This window comes from Epinephelus moara, chromosome 10, assembly GCF_006386435.1.
Source record: "Epinephelus moara isolate mb chromosome 10, YSFRI_EMoa_1.0, whole genome shotgun sequence".
Classification (NCBI taxonomy): Eukaryota; Metazoa; Chordata; class Actinopteri; order Perciformes; family Serranidae; genus Epinephelus; species Epinephelus moara.
The window spans coordinates 26,070,040-26,092,085 of record NC_065515.1 but is presented as its reverse complement, the minus strand read 5'-3'; the positions used below and the strand labels follow the sequence as shown (position 1 = coordinate 26,092,085).

The window sequence follows — 22,046 nt, the reverse complement described above, 5'->3', positions numbered from 1 at the left end:
ACTATTGATAGAAGCGCTGAAAGACATGACTTGACAGCACATCAGTAGGGTATTTCTGAATAATAGAACAGGACCAGCATGGTTTCACATTGCACTGAAAATAAACTTAGAATTATAACGACACCACCTTGTTGTCAGTTTGATAGTAATAGCGTGTGTCTCACATCAGCTGAGAAGTGTGCAGGAATAAGCGATCTACATGAACTACTAAAAAGCTCTACACAAGTGACACCACAGAAATCTGTCAAATCGTTCTGTCCATGTCTGGCTGCTCCTGTCTGCTTTTTTGTTCAAAGGAGACAAGCAAGGATGGGAAATTAATAATCAAGGCTACTGAGTTGTACACATAGACATTAATCACGAGACATCTTGGCAGAGATCAGAAGGAACATGTTGTAATTAAGTGGCATGGAGAGTAGGAGCTGCGAGAGGATCATTTCGGTGAATAGAGTGGAATGGATGCAGCTCATTGAGTCTATTACAAAAAGGTAGAGAGGTATGTGAAGGACAGATGCACAAATGTGTATAAACCGTGGGGTACAAACTGAACCACAGGCCTACCTTGTTCTTGCTGTTTGCTGGCAGCAGCTGCTTTCTGGCCTGGAGAGTAGAAGGCAGAGAGGACACTGAGGGAGCTGACCAGTTGACTTTGAATAGTGCTCATTTTGGAAGGACCAGGCTTCCCTGCTGGTTTCCCTGTCGCTGCTGCAGGGACTGCCTTCCCTGCAGGCTTGGCTGATGCTCCTTTCCCTGCCTCTGCTCTTTTCCCTGCCGTCTGTTTCTGTGTGTTGGGGCTTTCCTGCTGGCTGGCCGTCTGTTGAGTTCCAGAGCTGCTCCCCAGCTGCGCCCACTGCTCCCCCAGAAGCCCTGTTAACCGGGTTACGACTTGGCCCAAAGCCGCTGGCGATGTTGGTGACTCACTGGACCCTCTGCGAGGAGGCTGGGCCTCGCCAGTGTCCTTACGTGAGGCCTGGGCTTCACTTGAACCACGACGCTGGGCTGTTTCACTGGAGCCTCTGCGTAGTGATTGTGTCTCGCTTGCATCCTTGTGAGGGGGTTGAGTCTCACTGGAACTTCTACGAGAGCCCTGAGACTGAGGTTGGGTGTCGCATGCCCCCTGGCGAGTTGGGCGGGTCTGAGCTTCTGCTGATCCACGGCTAGGAGGTTGTGATACACTAGATCCCCTCTGTGGTGCTTTACCCTCTTTGGAATCTCGTCGAGTTGCAGCAGATTGAGACCGAGACTGTGCTTGAATTGATTTGGGGCGGACTTGGACTTCCTTGGAACCTGGGAGCGGGCCCTGAGTTGCAGTCTGAGGTTGTTTCTCACCTGACTCCCCAGGAGGCCTCTTTGCTGAGGTGCGGTCCTCAACCTGAGCAGGAGATGGGGCTTGCTGTTTTATCTGTGGTTCAGAGAGCTGTGTTGGGGTTTGGGCCTCGACAGGCGCAAGTGCAGGCACAGGTGAACCCTGTACCTGCACCTGGGGCTGGGTTTTTGTCTGGGGCTGGGATTCCTTGGCTTGAGTTTCACTGGATCCCCTACGAGGACGTACAGGTGCTGTTTGAAGTTGAGAAGGTGATGGCTGTGCCTGGTCTGCTGAGAGCTTTCGGCCTCTCTGGGGTCGTACAGGAGCTACCGTCTTTACAGCTGCATTCTCTGCTGCTGCTGTTACCACAACCGTGTCAGTGACCACAGTTTCTTTGATTGCTGCACACACAGTCTCACCCTCTGCTGTTTGTTTTTTCTCCACTGTCTCAAGAGCAATCTGCTGTGTTTCAACAATTTCACTTTTTGGAGGTTCAATTTCTTTTGTTTCTGAGCCCTTTTGTGCCATAACCATTTCAATCTTAGGTTCTGTACTTTCTCCTGCTGCAACAAGAGGACTGGTACGGCCTTCATCCTGGCTTACAATATCTGAAACTACAGTTTGATCAGCTCTGCTTTCTAGTACTGTAATCGTACTCTCTGTGACAACTTTCACACTTTCACTTTCTTCACTATCTCTTTGAATTCTTTCGTTTTCTTCCTTATCTTCCACACTTTCGCTGACCACAGTACCTACACCCTCTACTCTTTCGCTGCCTGCACTTTCTCTCACTTGACTCTCTGCTTCTGCACCTCTGGCTGGATTGTTATCATGTCGTCTTTCTACCTCTGTCTCAGTCTGCTGGTCTGTCCTCTGCGCTTCCAATGTCTCAGTCACCCTGTCCACAGTGTCCACTCTCTCTGTCACTGTCCCCCGTTCTACACTGCTGGCCCTCGGTCTCTGCGGATGGTCCGTTATTGTCTCTCCCTCTGTTTCTGTGACTTGGTTTACCCTTTCCGCTACGGGTGTCTCCGTCATCTGATCCTGAGTGGCGATTCTCTCAGTTACTGTGCCCCGTTCCATGCTGTTGGCTCTGGGTCTTGGTGGGCTCACAGCAGCTGCTTCTGCCTCCATCCCTGTCACCTGTTCATGTGTGTCAGCTTTATTAGTCTCTGTGCCTTGATCTATACTTCCAGCCCTTGGTTTGGGTACACACACCTCAATACAGATTCTATCTGTATCTGTTCCCTGATCTACTGTACCAGGTGATTCAGTCTCTGTCTCCCGGTTGGTAAAATCTACTTTCTCTGTCTCTGTCCCTGTGTCAATACTCTCTCTTCTTGGCCTGCTGTGTGCTTCTGGCGAACATATCTCCACTCTTATTCCATCACTCAGCTGTAGTATTTTCTCTTCTTTTACCTTGTTTTCATTTATTTGCTCTTTCAAAAGAGCATTCGTTCTCTCCAAGTCTTGTTTAGCCTGAGTAAGTTTAGCCTCCAGTGTCATTAGCTTCTCCTGCAGATTCTGCATACTGTCTGGGTCCTCAAGTTTTCCTCCTTTTGCTGCATCACCATCTTGAATACTGCTAGTCTCTGCGTCTTTTATAGCCATCCTAAGTGATGTTAATTCCTGTCCTGCAATGTCCTGTGATAGTTTTTTCACTGCATGCTCCAGAGGACTGTCTAATGTCTCCTTTTGTTTGTCTGACGGCTGTGTTTGTCTCTCAGATTCTTGATCTGACAACCCACCCACTTCTCCATGTGCTGAGGAGCTCTCTTTTTGTGACACTTTACTTTTCTCTGTAACACTTTGTCTTCCTTTGCCTGTTTCTGGCTTTGTTGGCATGCACTCTGAAGCTTCTAAACCTCCAGTGGGGTGAGTCATCAGAGCTAAGTTGAGCCCTTCTGTAGGTCTGTGTCCTTGTGGCTGAGCGCGTGGCCCAGAATCAGAATTCGGCACAATTGTAGGGGACGATGTGGAAACCTGGGCTTGGGCCTGGGCTTGGAGCTGAAGCAGTAGTTTCTCCCTCTCCTCCCTCAGTGAGCAGATCTGAGCCTTTAGTTCTGGGATGGTTTTGACCTGCTCTTCCAGCTCTCTGACCCGCTTCAGTGCCACTGTGATCTGCTGGTGAAGCCCTGTCCGATCCTGCGGAACACACCGTCTCTCTGTTATGTCCGGAGAAGCACGGAACACGTTCTCTGTCGAACCACTCTCCGGTGTTCCCACAACACGGTCCGGACTGCTTGAATCAGAACCTTTCCGCTGCTGTAGGGTGATGGGCATGCTTGATGCTCGGAGCAAGTTCGGCCGGCTTTGATTCTCCGCAGTTTTGTCTTCAACATCCCGAGCACCAGCTCCTACTTCCTCTCTGGGCTTAGCTGAAACATAGCCAGCTACCCCACCAGTTGTCCCCCTGCTGCTTTGGGTGGAAGTTCCCCCTTCACTTGCCCTGAAGTCAAAGATCTGTTGGACTTCTGTCACCCGTGATTTAGGCTTGGGCCCCAGGGTGGACGTACCAGACCATGTGCTGTCCTTTTCCTTCGGGGCAGGCCTAGCCCCATGCCCAGGAAGGCTGAAATTTCTGGGCAGAGTGCTGAATTTGGGCGGTCCCTTGACCCTTCGCTGAATGTGGACCCTTTTGATGGTATTGCCTTTTTCAATATCATCAACGTACTTGAGGAAGTCCAGGTCCAGGTGGAAGCCATAGGGAGTTTCCACTGAGTAGGGCAGCTGCTTCCTCTGAACGCCGCCCTCACTGGCCTTGGTCTGAAAGCCGTTGGCTGTAAGGAATTAACATAAAAATCAATCAATTAATCAATACTTCTCCTCCTACTACAAATAACAACAATGACAATAATAATAGCTGAAATTAAACAACTAAAATGTATTAAGGTGCAATTGCTTGATAAAATGAATGTGAACCAAATCACAGATTATCATCAGCATTATTATTCCTTTTTATCACTTGTACAGACAGGCTGTACTGTGCTGCACACATGGTGCTTCATTATGTAAAACCATATCACTTACTGGAAAGTAATTATCATGCAGTGATTGCGCCAAAACAAACTAATCAGCATGCAAAACGCTGCTCATGCTGTGTCAACTTATGAATACAGTATGAGACAGGGGACGGTTATCACCTGAAGGAAATAAAGCCTTCACTGCTCTTGGCCACATACAAGAACAGGAAGTTAAATGTTTAACCTTGTATGTCTTTATTGTATTGTGTTATTAACAATCAGATTCTAAAGGAGTAATTACTGTACTTACAGTTGTAGAAAAATAAGAGAAATCCAATTTGTGGCACAAGTTAGAAGCAATGCAATTGTTTGTTTAAGCGCAGGCTTTCAGTGACACTCACCACTTTTCTTGTCCATCATGGGACGCAGAGTTCTCAGTCATCGACTTGTGTTTGCTACAGTTGGAGCTGGCAGCCTGGATAAAACAGAAATGAGAGAGCTGTATAAGAAACTGAAATATTATCCATCATCGTCGCCTGAACAATAGAGAGTCCTACATTCTGCCGTGTCTAATATTTTACAGGAGAATGCTAGATCTGTGAAATCAAATGAAAGAAGGAAAACAGTGTCTGGTCCTTGTGGATAAGGTTCCAGGACGTGTGCAGCCTGAAACAGCTTGAAGGCTTCTTTTGTTTAAGTTACTTGTTCTCCAAGATTTATTGAATATTTTCATTGATTCAGCACAGCAACTGAAACAAGACAAAATGACAGCAGGCTCATACTACAGGAGAACAAATATTTGCCTCTCTGAGATAAGATATTCAATAAGTTATGTAAGACCATACTCCAGCCTTGACCGGGTTGCATGGAAAAAATGGTACAAAATATGCTGATTGTCAAAACCTGAGCAATTAGCAACAGTATCTAGTAAAACCAAACATTATGTCAAATGTACATGTAGTAATATTTTAATGGCTAAACAAAAAGCAGCACTTATGACAAATGGTTTAGTATACAGCAGAGCCGCAGTGCTAACAGTCCAGATGGTTATACTGGGGTGTGGAAAGACATTTCAATTATTCGGCTCATATGCAGCTGTGACTTTAAATGTAATTAAAAGGTAAATATGTAATTAATTATTGTGCAGCCTCAGCTACTCTACTGAAGACAACATTAGGAAGGTATACCAAGCAACAGTGAATATTAATAGTGCAATGAAAGGAAAGGTAATGCCATTGTGTCCATTAACTTAATTTGATTTGCCTTGCTGAGCCATATAAAGTCAACACAACCCTGAACAGGCCCACAGAAGGGAAAACATCCATTTGGTGCCACTATGTATCATTTGTTCCACTTGGAGAAGCCAAGAAACCAGAGCCAGTTGCCCTTCTTTTTTTGTACAATAAGCTTACTAAGGAGTAGAGCTAAGTGGAAAACAATTCAGCGAGAGGAGTCAGAACTTTTAAGGGCTTATGTAAAGCTTCCTAATAAAATATCCAATACTAATAAAAAAACCTGGGCAATTTGGCCAGATTTGAGCGAGCTGAACAGCTCAAATCCACATTAAATGAGCACTTGAGCCCTCACAGACAAATATCAACTTTAAGGCTATTTAGCAAATAGGCACATATTATTCATGCAATTTCCATGCAAATTGTGTCACTGGAGAAAAATATCTGCTAGCGCAAGTGCCTGCAGCTCTGGTTTAATACGTGCTAGAGTTCAATCTTCAACATGTGAGGTGTAAATTAGCATTTTCATTATTATAGTGGGTGGTCTACCATAGTGTTATATGGTATATGTATTGGAACAGATTGTACAGATGGAGTTTTGTTTTTGTTTTTTTTTTACACCAGGCTTTCAGGCACTGTATTCTATTATGCCCCTGGGTTACAAGTTACTGCAGATGTTATGCCTGATGCTATACTGTATTGCAAATAGATATTACAGTGCAACAGTGCAGGTCATGTTGCTTTAATGGTGTTTCCTCTATCATGTGTCGTTTGCTTTCCTATTGTGATACCATTTTTACACTCAAAGAGGATAAAGGTCCAGTGGGAATATGGAAACTGTCTCTACAGAGGCGGTTCTCCCATTTGAAACGGCTGCTTTGATGACTCGAAAGAATGGGAACACACACCTCCACATTGTATCTCTCAACAAGAAGTTTGTGAAACTGAAAAAAAGGTCTAACACGAAAAATACTCAACAAACAAGTTGGCATTATCTCTGCAGCAGTTCAGTCCTAGTTTCTAATCACAAAGTCACCCACACTCTACTGCATGTGACACAGTTCAAATGCAATAAGACATCCATTGCAGCATGTTTTTGTGCTTGAACAGTACACTACTTCACTGATATAAAAAAGTTTGGAGCAAGAGCATAGTCCTGGCCACAAGGTAAGCTCTGTGTCGTGCAGTGCTGAGTGGAGACATATTGCAAACCAAGCAATACATAAGCTGGCGATGCAATCAATCAAAATGACAACCAGGGCACCCAGGGGCCTAAACAGGAACTGTGACAAGCTCTATTTGGCTCCTGCATCGTCCTCATAGATTGAGCCTTAATAATGAACAGAGCTGGTGACCTGGAGCAGAAATGTTGTTTCTGTTACAGATGAGCAGATACACACGCACACATGGAGAAGGAGGCAAACAGATCAACTGACTGACAGCCTCTGCAAAGGATCTGACACCATGTGATTGCAACCATGGCAACCATTCTTCAATCCACTACTTCTGCGTGTCCCAGGAGTGAGGAGAGCACAGGCATTCCTGACTCCTCCTGATGCCTAATGCGACTACGATCGGCTCGCTGTCCTTAAGGCTTAATTAGCCGATTTGGGAGCAGAAGAATGCTGCTCGTAATTGCTGAGTGAAGTACAGGCAGACCCCACTGGCAATTATACACAGTGGGCAGGCAACAAAACCCTCCTTAATTAGATCATTACCGAAACGGAGAGGTAGAGTAGGAGAGAATGGAGTAGGGACAGAAAGAGGGGGAGCTAAAAAAAGGAGAGAGGGGAGACAAAAGAGTAGAGATAGGGTGGAGAATATGTGGAGAATGTTGAATGAAAGCTTGAGTTTGGCAGATGAGTATGACAGAAAGAAATGAGGAGGGGTAGACGTGACAGAAGAGATGATACTGTGGGAAAAAAAATGCCACTGTAACAATCAGTGACTTGACAGAACTGCTAGAAGAGAGTCTACTTGGCCTTCTCCACAGTGTAGTTGTGAGGATTTCTAAAATCCCTCCTTTTAATTAAAGTCACTCTTAAAATTACAGTAGGTAACTTTTATTAAAAAAAAATACATTTTTGTCATATTTGCTGAAACTGTCACTATATCCTGGCAGCAGTAATGAGACAGATAGTCTTTGAAAAAAATGTGTTCTTCTGGCTTCTCCTACTGCTCCAAATGGCATTTGCAAGAATCCACTATCCACCAAACAACCAGTCAGAGCCAGGAAGACTCTAGAAGGCATGCCAATCACTGCTTGTGCACACACTGTGCATCTCCCCTCCCACGCGCATGCGCTTACTGAGTCAAGTTCACAATCGTCTGCGTGAGGCTTCAGCTTTGTAGTTCTCTCCACCTCAGAAAAGTTGCTCCAAAGTTTACTCGTTTTATCTCAGGCTCGGTTTAACTCTTTCTTTTTAGCTTGCTTTTCATCGTCACTCCTTCTCTGTTTACTTGTTTGTGCCATGTATGCTGTTGTTGGCAGCGCAGCATGTGCAGGAATAATGCTTGGAACTGCAATAGAGACTCCCCCTGGATCTGACTGGCTGTTTACTTTCAGGCACGGTGGATCTATCTATAAAGCAAGGAGTCTGTGTGTGCGTGTCCTCGTCATATATCGAGAGCCATTCATCAATTACTTCACACTTGACGAGGTTATTGCTGGGGACCCAAGGATGTGCAGTGTTGAATTTGGAGCGACTGGGGCATGCTACTTGTTTAGTATTAATAAACTTTGAATGAACAAGTGAATGGCGGTCTGTGCAGAGGAGGGGGCGGGGCTTCAGGGCTCTACGTAGACTTGAGCATGCCTTGATCTATGTAAGCAAGGACTCTGTCGCTCACTACGGTAATGCTACATTTAACAACAGATGAAGAAAGAGACCAGAGATTTTGCATGTAGCAAACATTTCAAGCATCAGCAATGTAACTTTCAGAAATGCTTTTGTTACTGAACCCAAGGAAGTGTAGGGCCCTGCAGAGCGAGCGGCATGCCATCCTTAACCATACCCACCAGCTGGCTGTGGCTCCCTGACTTTGTTTTACCAATGTTACAACCAAACTCTTCTTCATTTTCCTGGAATTAATGAGCACGAGCGGAGAGCCAACAGAATAAGCGCCACTCTGCCATTGCAACTCTAAGTGTATACGTTTGCAACATTAGCTTAGAACACTAATACTGTTACTGCCAGCAAAATAACTCAATTAATTCAATTCATGCTCTACTTTATAACTGTAGAGGTTAAAGCAAGTAACTATTACATCTATTTGAAAATGAATACAACCACTTTGGCTTTGATTTTAACTACGAGTAGCCATGACTTGAGTGTGATTTTCAAGGGTAGATTTAGTGATTTGGGGAATGTAAGTAGGCTATTTGCAGTTTCAGAGGAAGTAGCTTCTCAAAATTTTTATTATCAGGACTTTTTTAAATATAAGACTATAGGTAAAAGGTAAGGTTGGGTAAAACTATGAATACCACACAGTTAAGAAGCTTAAAGGTTAAAGTGCAGAGTGAAGCAAGGCATTATCAACACAATGTACATTTACTTAACGGCTGTTCAAGGTGTAGCTTTCAATTCTAATCAGTTATAATCCTGGATAGTTTAATGAATTATAATGCATTATATTTTAAGCGTCATATTTTGTGAGTAAAATCTGAATCTTCAGCATAACCAATAGCATGTCTTTATCAGGTAAATGTAGCAGTACAGTGTTTTCCTCTGAAGTAGAGGTAGTAATTCACAGTAAGCAAGTCATACCATTGATTTTAATATTTGTTTGGGGGCCTTCTGTATGTTAATTTGGGGTACAATGACTTTAAATAGGAACATAATTTAATATTTTTCATGTCTAAACATGTAGCTGTTTGGGACCCAGGTGTTTTGATCATGACCAAAGGAAGCGCAGTGTCTTCTGTGAGGACAGGCATGTTTGCACAACTTATTGCAAATGCCATTACAAGCACTACGAGGAAACTGAGGATCAGGTTCACAGATTATCTGTCTCATGAACTACTGTCAGGATATTGTGACAGCTTCAGCTTTTTCATTTAAGTTATCTACTGCAGCTTTAATGGCTGTGTGACTAATGACAAGCCTCAGAGCAACAGAGGAATCATGTTGTATTTGGTGAACTTCAGCTGGGTAATATAAATGATTACCATAAATGATGAGCCATAATATCAGTCTATGTAAACACCCACTGCAAATGCATAAGTTTGTATATGCGGTGTTATTGCGGCATGGTAACTAGTAGATTATCCAGGTTAGACTGGTGATTAAATATTGGAAGCCCACGGTGCTGCACAATCCACACTGGATTACACTCATAATGACTATGAGCTAAAAGCTCATAAAGGCTATGTTAAGCCAAATTGACAGTATTTGCTACAGGCTACACAAGGCTAAGAGGAAGCCACGGATATGTGTGTCCAAAACTGTATTTGTGAGTGTCAGCACCAATTTAGTCACTCTCTTTGTCAGTGTTTGTTTATGTGTGTGTGCTTATAGTATGTCGGTTTTATGTGTGTGTCAGGTTGAGTCACTGTTTTTGAGCAGTCTCGCACATGCACGACATAACCCCTTAAAGGACATGCAGTAATCTCTCATCAGCAATCCAATAAGCGGGACAGCTGGTCGAGAGGCGACGACATCGGTTATGTGAAGCCCGGAAGACAGGAATAATGAGAGTGTAGTAAATAAGTTTGTACTGACAGCCAGGGGGTTTCATATGTCAGCAGTGTGGAAACCTCAGCTAAAGTAATATAGTTGTTTTGGGGGTATTTTAGGAACAGAGACCCATGGAGTCAACTAAATACTCTGTGGTATTGTAAAATGTCAAAAACACACAGCAGTCAGTAGGGAAAACTGCTGCGGGAATTCTGCAAATCCAGCCTGTGATGATATGAATTAATGTTACAGTGACTGCCAAGCTTTTTTTCAAATTATACACACACACCCACACATACCAGACAAACACACATACACAGAAAATTACTGCTGACCCAACCTACCCAAGAAAAGGGGGAAAAGCATTAATTGAATGTCATGGGTCATTACATTGGAGTGCCTGTGTACTGGAGATTGAATTAGTCTGATACACTGACACAGAGCAGGCTTAGACAGAAGACAGGCCAACAGGAAATAGGATTGGAGAGCGCGAGCAGGGGGACAGGAGGTGGGCGGTATGGAAAGAGAGAGAAAGTGGGTGAGAAAGTGAAAAAGAGGCAGAGATGGGAGTGGCAGCTGTACGCTCATATCACAGACATGCAGAGCAGCTTTACCATTACGTTTCCCTCTCTTCAAGCTCTCATTCTGTCATTTTCTGTCTCGTATTCATCTCATGTAAAAAAAAAAAAAAAAAAGGTACGCATGAATGCATTACAATCTCTCGTACGCTTGAACACTGTGCACCGGCTGCAGCTCTGCACATTAGTGTTCATCGGCTGTGTGAAAGCAGCAGTAGGGAGCTGCAAGCTGCAGCAGAGGAGGGAAAAACAGAAAGGACAGCAACAATAACACAAGTCCCCTAGTCCTTATCACAGCCCTGACATGGGACCGGCTATCTCTGTTTACCCATGTACTACCTTGAGAACGAAGGCAGAACAGTCCGGCTTAATACGCCAGCTCTCAGCCTGAGATAGACACCAACAAATTCAAGCAAGAGCACATGTGCAGACAAACACGGAGACACTGATAAAGACACACGTATGCAAAGTACTCAATACTTGTGTTAAATGCCTACTGCAGCATAACCTCACAGCCGGCAGCAAAAGGTGGTATCTCAAGGGGCACCACAGTCAAAGATTACTTTGCAACCTAATTTGGGTGTTTAAAGGTACCTCATTAACATTTAAAGCCATTTGAGGACATTTCTAAATTTAAAGGTAGCCTACAGGATTAAAAACAAAATGTAGCCGTTTTTTACAGCATGTTAACTTCAGCCACTTGGTTTTGCTTTGCTCTCCTCACCAGATAAATTAATTAAATTAGGCAAGTTTGCAGGGTTTAGAAGCTTTCACTAAGCAGGCTTAGCTCATTCGAATTAGAGGAGTTATTGTTGAAAGCCAGTCAGGACCACAACTGTGTTTGTTCTGCCTGTGAAAAGCTAAACCTCTGCCTTCACACTGCTACGCTGAAGTGGATGCTTTATATGGCAGTTCAGTATTGTTTTTGTTCATTATTGTTGTTCTTTGCCTTTTTGTTATTTGGGTCACTTGCTATAAATGTGAGTGCATTTAAATGGCAGAAAGAGGGGTGTATCAGTAAACAAAAACAAGCCGCATGTGCAATTTTGATGTCACAGATGACACCTACCTGTGCACAAGTGCAGTCTGTCCTGTGCTATTCTGATACCTTTAAAGCAACATTATGTAACTCTGATAAGAGGAAACCACACACTATTACTTCTACAAATAAATGTTGAATAAACCAGTGATAATAGGCTCTATTGCTCAATTCAATACTCTTTACTGCTACACACTTATTTGGTCTGGTGTGACCATAGACTCCCTGATCACACAGGAAGCGTATTGCAGGTTGCAAAGCACGAAGCACACCGCGCTGCATTTTTTTCCTTTAAATTGAATTCCACTGATAAAAAAAAAACACCTGCTGTGCCTTTTCATTGTTGCCAGGTAACCACAACATCATGTCCTTATGCTAACCTTCCCGTATAATCACTCTACTTGTTTATATTTGTTTGTTTTTTCCCCCAGTAATTAGTAGCTAGTAACTAAAATGTTGAGGCAGAGGGTACTTGCTGTAGCTCTGGTTGAGGGTGAGAGGCTGTCAGTAAATAGTTAGTTGGGCACAGGGAAACAGAGATCTGTGTGGGTACATGAGACCCTAAAAAAGAGGGTGGATAATGGGGAGCACCACCAGTTGGTCCAGGAGCTTCTCCTCCATGATGGCTGTTTACAGGCATATTTCACAATGACTCGGAGGCAGGTGATAATCTCCTGTCTATCGTCAGGCCGTATAGCTCTGGGTATCCAGCAACGGCTACCACCAGTTTCTCCTCTGTTGTTTACCAACTGTAAACTTGTTGTCATGACGACCACAGAAAACGCACCTCTCAAATTATCTGATTGGACAATAGGAAAAAAGATGACCAAAAAAAGAGATGACATTGGGCGATTTTCCGCTCGGAGTTGAAGATTTTTCAGCTCAAGGAGTTCAGAGTGCTACAGCAAAACTACCAGGCGTCGCGTTGCAACACAAAAAACACAAGCAAAAAGCTTCATTCTCATTAAAATCAATTACAACTGGCAGCTCCAGCTGCTAAAACTAAAACTGTCTATGTGATCGGGGCCTTGGAGAAGTGGACAGCAGTTGTGATGTCAAGCATTAGTTTGTGGACTGCTGTTTTAAAGCCTCGAGTTTGGCATCGTTGCCATCTTGGTTTTTTTGGAGCCAGAAGTGACCAGATTTGGGAAAGATGGTGGAGCTAAAGAGGACACGCATTGCTTTGCCTCTATGCTGACTGAAAGGTTGCTGGGGTAGTGACTTGTCAATCACAAGGTACTCACATCCAAAGCACACCCTGCTTTATCATCTATTTTACTTTAAACGGGACCACAATTTACAAAATGAACGTCATCGTTTATTGAGTGATTGAGACCATAAACTCGTTTGAAAAATGTTTACTGAGGTAATAAATCAATGAGAAGTAGGGTCATTTTCTGAAAGACGTCTATACAAACAGACTTCTTTTTGCAGGGTTTAATGCATTTCCACATTGATTTCACTTTTCAGACCCGAAGTGAACCCATTGTGTATGACCAGTAGCTTACTGAAGCTAATGGTAGCTAATGGCAGCAAGCTTTACAGTGATATTTCTATGCATCCTCTCTACTTGTACTGTTGTTACACTATGTTTTAGCATTCGCCATTAGCCACTGTTGGCCACGACAACTCACTTTGAATAGATTTAGGATCACATCATGACAGCTGTTGCTTTTTTCAGGGTGTTACATTAAACCTGATGTTTGTACTCATCTGTGTCCCATTACAGAGACATTCCCTATGACACAAGTGTGAGTGAGGGACGCAGCTGACGGTACAATTAGTTCAGTCTACTGAGTTGCAGGTGTGGATGACAATTTTGCATAATGACACACTACAGCATGGAGATGCTCCAGCGCAGCCAACTGAGAAAATTCAATGACAAGACAACTGGGAACTGGAAAGTCTGTGATTGAGTCAGATCGAATGAAGGGTGCTGCTGCCGTCCAGATCATAAAGACAGAACCAGGAGACATTTATCTGATATCTCAGTGCTTAGTCTTTGTGTGCTCTACAGGAACAGATCAATCCCTCTGCTCTACAGGAGCTATTTGAGCACAGCCTCACACCAGTCTAAGATTGTCTCTGGCTATGTATAGTCCATTACAACAATACCCTACAACTATAATACATCTTCTGGGCCAATTTAGCTCTAATCTTCTTCACCCCAGTTCAGTCAGGTCCATTCTAGTTCATTATCCAGGCCTTTTCTTTCCGGTCCTAATCCAGTATGATCTAGTCTAGTCCAGTATAACAGTGCCTGTATTCACAAGGGGCCAGATTGTTCCCTTTGTGCTACACAACATCTGGCTATCAACCCCAGAGAGAAAATGGGAAAGGGAACTTCTGTCTATGGGCTTCATTAAACAGTGGCAAAATTATCCCGCGGGGCTGTAGTTAGCAGGCTACTGTTTTATTGTAGGTCACTTTAAACTGCATTTTCTGTGAGGAACTGCAAATTAAGATAATGGGTTGCACTGAATACTTTAATAGAGAACAGATATTTGAGTGGAACATGAATTTTAATACAACCATGATAAGCACATGTTGTCCTCAAAGTACAATAGTGACAATTGCAAAAATTAAAAAACTGGCTACCTTAATTGGTTTGCTGGTTATCAGTTACTTGTAGAGCCCAAAAGAGACAAAAAACAAATCAGCTGTGTCTAGAAAAACTCTATTATCAGTACTTTAGTTCAGCTTACATCAAGCACTATGTTCTGTTACTGACTGCTGAATAGAAATTTCTTACTGCGCGCAGGGCAAACAAAAGAAACTCGTGCTTATAAAAGAAAGAAAGAAACCAAAAGACACAAATTGATGGCTTTTAAGTCTTTCCATTCAGTTGCGAGTTTCCTCTGCTTCCGCGTAAGGAAATTAGTTGTGAGGACATCAAACACCACAGGGCCCAAGGATTTCACTTGCATTCAGAGAGATGACAAAGAATGTACAGGAAGCATGTGGAGGGTGACCTCCAATGTATCGTTCTGTTCAACCTGGAAAGATCTGCTTGTGCTGCTGCCAAATATAAGCCATTGCTTTGCGGTGATGTAATGGGTACGCTGACAGAAATGAAAATTGTCATCTGAATACACCTGAGGGTTGTACCACGAAACAAGTTCGACAGAGCCAGGCTTTCTTTGTCTGGGCTAGATCAACAAACCCTAAAGCCTCAATCAGAGATAACAGGTACCAGAAAGCTGGTTATCAACTTGCTCTTCAGGGTCTGTGCACGTTCCCATAAAATGAGTCAAATGACATGTTTGTTTGATTGGTCTGTGCTGCCTACATCCACCTTTCCCGAATATTAAAATATTACAGTACAAGTACTACATTTTGGTATACTGACACTGTCCCATAATGTTGAAATGACTCAAAATTTATTGATTGAATATTATCTGTGATAAATACCAATAGATTAATCTAATAGATCAATATTCTAATCGGTGTACTATTTGCTATAACATACCAGCAGTGTTAAACAGACCTCAGCACATAAGGACCAGGCATAAAAACATGAAGTGGTAACGTTATGGTTTTAAGGGGTTATATACCACATTTCATATGCAAGTAAATGTCATCCTGATTAATAACAGTAATAACAATGCTACCATTGATTTTATATAAGGTTCTTTTATAGCCAGTGAAGACACTACAGATGTATTCAGTACTCCAGTGAGAGCAAGAACAACCTTGCAAGTAAAAAAAACAATAAAATTCTTGCTCAGATTTTCTACATCACTGATATACGGTAGGTTCCCATGGTAAATAAATAATATTAATGATAATAAATGCAGTAAGCGCTCCTATAATTGCAGGGCTTTGTTCGGTAGTGTAACGTTACGGCTTAACAAGTGCATGGATAAAGTGCGTTTATAACGTATTCCCTTACCTGAGAATCTGTATCATGCATTGACGCTAATCAAAGGAGCCATAAAAGGTGCTCTTTAGCTTGGAACAAAAACTGGTCCCATAAGTTACCATGGCGATCTAGTCAGGTTAAAAGAGATCCACCTTTGTAAGATGGGAAACCCCGGCTTTAGATTCAACATACCTCACTAACACACTAATCTTGCTTTGTGGTAGACCCCTCTGATCCTCTGATATCCTTGTCAAAATGCAAATGACACCCAATGTAGTGTTAACAGAACCATGTCTATGTCCAGCCGTTTATATGGACCACACTAAACATGTTGGGTTATGCTCACAAAAGGCCTTCACATGTTACAAGAGGAATCACTTTGCACCATGATGCTTAGCCTTCCAGTAGGGCTACACTGGGCACTGAACAGTGCTGATTTTAAACAGTGAGAGAGACTACTCTAAAAATCAATGAAAAGGAATAGCTCTGCTCGGTCTGAAAAGAGAACAGCTACATCCTGTCACCTGTCACACTTTCTGTGATCATTTATTCCTTATTTTAATATAATGTTGTTAAATGTACACTGCAGGTGTTCCCATTGACACACCATGTGCTTTTCTTGTCAAACGACTGAGCATAGAAATACTGATATACCTGTGGTGCATAAGTGGTCCCTGTGAACTGGGGTGGTAATTCCTGGACTACTGCATTAGGACCATTAATCAAGTCACCATTTTATACCCAGTCATATGAAACCTGCACTATGCTATTTTTAATACAAAGTAAGTGACCACGGGGGGGAGGTGGAAGAAAGACTTTCTCAGCCTAAACAGTGTGAGACATTTTTTTAAATTTGCTAATTCTGGAGGGTGTTTTCAAAAGTCTGCTTAAAACAATGTGGATCGAAAATAGATTTCAACTTTATCTGCACTGGCGTGGATGTGACTGTAACGTCACCACCCCTGTCCCGCTTCTGCCTTGTCTGTCGAAGGACAGATAACCCTTGCGCCATGCCCTCCCTGCAACTGTTTTCTTATCAGCCTATCGCTCGATCGCTTTATCCCTCCGTACACAGAACGAAAGCATCTTCCTTTCTCAGGCGGCTCTCCTCACGCCCTATGGTATTCCAGCACGAGCAGCAGCTGCCTGCTTTCATTAGCGATAAGGGAAGTGACACACCATCTATTATTCATTGGAGCACACAGCCAACCCCTTCTAGCTGGAGCTACGTTAGCATTACGGCTACTTCCGCTCCTGGAAGTTAATGAGGGTGGTGAAGTAACTGCTACCGCTAATTAGCACGTGGAGCTATCGGACTATTCCTGTGTCAACATTGGCAGATGTTAAAATGGGTCGAAAAGGATGACAAGTGATGAAATGAGCAGGGACAGCTGGAGATGGGTGGCAGAGTAAGAGATGGCAGAAAGATAGAGAGAAGGGGGGGAAGAAGGGAATGTGGTTTATGGAAAGTGGCGGTGGGAAAAAAAAAGTGAGAAATAGACAAGACAGGGGCAGAGGAGGATATGCAGTCAGGGAAGGCAGGAGTGAGGAAAAAAGCAAAAGGAAAGAGGTGTGCTGTATGTTGCAACAGACAAGTAGATCACTTACAGCGCTGCCATGTCACATTACATCCCCCCCTACTCACCATGACAGGTAAAAACAACTCACACACACACAAACACCAAACATGCATAAAATATTTAAATATACAGAAAGATTAGGCTGATGTATTAACACACTCTCATGGAAACATGGGTTATAAATAACTCTGGGTCCCCCTGCTCATTAATTACCACTTTCTACTTACACAGCCAAAACTGAGTACACACACACACACTCACACGCAATCAGGAAATTCTAACAGAGTCGGGCAAACATGAAATAAGACATTTTTGCATGAAAGCACACACAAACATGCACACAATTTATCCCCCCTCACAGTCACACACCCCCCGGTGATAAGTGGCCCGCCTGACACCAACGAAGTGTGAAGCCAGGCAGGCGACGGCTGTGCAGCACAGTCTGCAGAGCAGGCAGGACAACTCTGGGAAGAAATCAACACTTCTAAATTCACACTCTATTGATCTTAGCATGATGACAAGCCTCCAGCTCGGCTTCCACTTGCACGCACACACACACACACACACACACACACGCACACACAGAAAAACACACATACATGACAGAGAACACAGATCGGATGCGTATAATCAAATACCGCCTCAGAAAAAGAAGAGTTGGCTGAATGCCACAGAGAAGCTCAATACTCATTTCACTGTGTTGCATGTGGGAGTGTGTGTGAACGGCTAAATGCATGTGTGTTGCCTGATTGACTCGGCCTGCCCATTTATTCCTCCCGCATTGTATCAGCTGCCAAAGCTGTGTGAGGAGTGCTAACAGTCTGCGGATAGAAAAACACCACGCTGCCTCTCTATCTCTCTCTCATGCACTTAGACATTCATACAAACACACACACACACACTCTCTCTTTCTCTCTTCACACTCTTTGTCACACATCCCAGCCAACAACATGTGACCCATGTCCTACCCTGCAAAAATAGACAGGGAAAGAGGGAGTGAGAAAAGAGAGAGGTGAGGTGTAGCAGATCACAGAAGAGAAGATGAGCAATGTGAGGTAAACAAAATGGAATTATGGCAGATGAAAACAGGGAGATACAGAGAGCAAATTACTCATGAGAGAGAAAAGAGTCAGAAGGGAGAAAAAATAATGAGAGGACACTGGCAAACAAGACAAAAATGGGAGGATGAGAAAAGGGAGTGAATTCTCATGGGGTGGTGTGCCTCTCACCTGCCATGCAGCTCCACTCACCTCGTGTCCTTCCTGTTTCTGTGAGTGCTACTGACCCTGTCTCTCTTTTAACCTCAGCAGGGAAAGAAAGAAAAAAAAACACAGAAAAAAGGAGGGAGGAAGGGTGGGAAAGGGGTGGAGGTGTTGGCAGAGATGGTGCTGAGGGGTGGAGGGAAGAAAAAGAAGCTCTCTAGCTGGTCAGAGTATCTGCTCGCGTAGTGTGATAGATTCACCAGCCTGCCCGCTGCAACCAACTGGCCCAGAAAAAAATCACACCCTAAAAGATAAATGGGCTCAACGGAGAACACACACACACACACACACACACACACACACACACACGGTAATCAACCACCTCTCTCTGTGTATGTGTTGATAGTGCAGCAACTTTTAGTGTGTGTAGATATGAGTGTGTGTATCTGTGAAGCCAGAGATTTCCTTAAGTGTTTGTGTGTATGCAAACTCTTTTTGTGCACAGGTCTGCATTCATTCATGCATCCACTGGTGTGTTTCTGACGTATGTGTGTGTGATGTGTATTTAGCCTGCGGGCACAAGACCTGCCCTGCAGTGAACTCCCACCATGCACCAGTCTAATTATTACCGGAGAAGTTAAAGTCAACCCCCCGCCGTGCTGCCACAGGGCCACACGAGGCCTGCGTTGTCCAGGTCGAGCTCCACACTGGATCAAAAGTGCTTCTCAGAAGCGTCAAACTAGCCTCGCCAAGGTATAATCTCTGTGAATTTAACGAGTAATCCCCCTAGTTAGCTCTGTTCATCTCAATAACAGAAAGCAGCCTAATGAGTAAACCTTGGCTAGCCTAGCCGGCTCTGTAGTGTAAATGAGGTAAATAATTAACAGCCTTTAAATAGGCTAACTGCCCAGGCTAATGGGTCCTATCTCTTATCTTGCTCCTGCACCGATCCCTCAGACCACCAAAGCTAATTCCCCTCTCAGGGAGAGTGTGGAACACATTTTAAAAGCAAACATCCACCCTAAAACGACTCGGCAGCAAGCGCGCTGCATCTGAAGTATAGCCTCCACACTTTGGCTTGACATGCCATGTGAGTGCAGAGATATACAGAGCACATGAAATATTCACGTGGATATATGGCGTAGCTGTAGCAGTGCCAGGCCTCTAAATAAAACCCTTGTGAATGGATGTTTTCTGAGGCCCAAGGGTTCATTTTAATTAAGACTGGGGGGAGAGAAGTTGACACTCGCACTGCTGATAGCTGAACTGCTAATTTGCACTTTAATTGTGTCATAAATTACTTTGTTTACTTTGATGATGCTGTTTCTAATAATGACTAAATAAGAGTACGGGAAGCAGAACATGTGAGGATGTCTGTGAGTGTGTGGTGATGCTGATGAGCGAACAACCGGATGACATAGAGAACATGTAGTACGGCACATGGACAGGACTGAACGTTACGATAATGGAATCCAATACACATTTAATATAAGCACCATGAACATAAATTAAATATTACGTTGGACCTTCTGCACTAGCTTAAGAGGACCTTTCAGGGTGCTCCTTGCCCATTATTTTAAAACTGATAAAAGAAGACATGATTTTCTTTCCTGAGAGTGTTAACTCGCACAGAGAACCGCTTGTCAAACACAAACTTAGACAATGTTCACATCTGTGGCTAAATCCTCCCCTCGCCCTATGTGTCCAACACACTGCATAAAATCAGCTCACATCCTTTCATCTAAAGCAGCGGACTGAAAGAGGGTGTAATGCGGCCTGGAGGGTTAAGCTTCCCCCTTGCCGATCACATGAACCGTCTCCTGTCAGGAGGGATCAGATCCCACCTCAGGCCCCAAGGACGTCTAGAGTCTCACTCCTCTTGTCTTTTCTCTGTGTGTCGAGGTTAGACATTGTCTGTCCGTCTTGCTTGTTCTTATGTTAAAAGAAATGAAAATGCAATGTCAAAATAGTGTGAACTGAAACAAACAGCTGTTGGGAGGGAGATTCTGTCAAAAGCTCAAGTATCTCTTTGTCTTGAGATTGAGATGATGGAGTATGAAATCAAATGGTGAGTTGGTGCAGTGGCTGAGGGGTAATAGACTGAAAGTGATCATGGTGGGGGATTCACATGACCACATGATCCTGAGACCTGTTGGGAAATAAGCTCCTGGGGGGTTCTCCCAAGGCAAGGCAAAGAGCCTAAAGGTTAGGTGAGGCTAGAAATGAAGTAGTATGCTATGTGTCTTTGACCATGTCTTAAGGGTTAGGGTTAGGGTTAGGGGTTAGTTCACAGCTATTCTAAATAGCCTCACTCCAGGGTGAAAAGCTGGCCATCATCGATGCAATTATCATCTGAATATGGGAATAACAGCACACACCTTCAGAAAGTCTTTCCCGAAGGCACTCATATTGCTGCACTTGTTTCTCCGTACAAAAAGTGATGGAAGTAAAGAATGAAAAAACAAAGCCCGAGTTTACCTCCTGCATACTTTTTCACTTCTGCTCACCTGGCCAAGCATTGCGTGAAGTGGTCATGCTTGTCTGATTCAGAAAGTTACAAAAATAGACACAGCCTCCCCAGTTCCAATGTCGGAAAAGGTGTCCAGGGAGGGGGTTTTAGGTGCTGTTTGACCATCCGACAAGCACTGGGCTGGAGAGTGATCAAAGACACAAAGTCTGGGAAAATGTAACTTTGCCCAGAGATCAGGCCCCTCCCCCTTTGGGAACGAGACCTGTGAGGGGAACCTGCAGGTGAGCGTGTTGTGGCTGGGCTTATTAGACCTAGCCAGCTCAGTCCAAAGCAACCACACGGTGCCATCACAACAAGTCCTCTGATCTGACACCCCCATATGTAGGACAGCATCACCTGTCTGTGCCTTCGAAAAAGTTAGAAATCGCTGTTTTATGGGGTGACAATGCTATGACTAAGGTTTGATTAGGTTTAAGCACAAAAATTGATTGGGTAGGTTGAAGGAAAGATCATGGTTTGGGTTAAAAGAAGTTCTTAGTTAGGGTTAGGAGACCTTTGCTGTCATGGACGCAACAATAACCGCATGGTTAAAGCTTTTAAATAAGACAAGGCTGACTGTCGGTTGGTATTAGGAAACAAACAGCTGTCTCCTTTGTTAAAGTCCAATGTTTTGTTGACCATCCACCCCAACATCCTTTGTACATGGACTTTTTTTCTCCATAATAATATCTATATTAATGCCATCTGATCTCTCTCTTTGCTCACGTCATCATTACAAGAATAGGTAAGAGTACAGTTTGCGATGGCTACTGAAGGCAGGGACCTTGGCCGACTGAAATCCTGGCTTTGGAGATTTTTACTCTCCATGTCTGAAACAGAACATTAATTCTGAAAGTGTATTGTTGTGTAGCAGAGCAGAGCTCAGTCTTTCTGCTCCAGCTCGGGCAAAAACACAGTTAAAATGTTAAAATAACAACAGGCAGCGTTATGCAAAGTCTGGCACCCCAGGATTCTGCCAATGCATGTGTTTGAATGCGTCTGGCTGTATGTGAAAACCTAAAAATGTTCTAACTGCAGCACTCCACAGCTCATAAAAATACAGTTCAGCATAACAGCTTGGAGTCATATGCAGGCTGTT

General features: G+C 43.7%; 1 protein-coding gene across 3 annotated transcripts in view; it reads right to left on the bottom strand.

Annotated features, from left to right (window-relative positions):
- Window positions 1-22,046, bottom strand: part of kank4 (KN motif and ankyrin repeat domains 4) — a 93,524-nt gene that overhangs the window by 15,615 nt on the left and 55,863 nt on the right. For 2 of the 3 annotated variants that reach the window (XM_050055868.1, XM_050055869.1), the window contains exons 2-3: window positions 4,671-4,744; window positions 562-4,086 (exon numbers count right to left, since the gene is read on the bottom strand). In XM_050055868.1, coding sequence (XP_049911825.1) covers window positions 562-4,086; window positions 4,671-4,689 — 3,544 coding nt within the window. In that variant the 5' untranslated portion in view covers window positions 4,690-4,744. Of the gene's footprint in view, window positions 1-561; window positions 4,087-4,670; window positions 4,745-18,465; window positions 18,490-22,046 lie in introns of those variants that run through there. The other variant, XM_050055870.1, reaches the window with a different exon arrangement.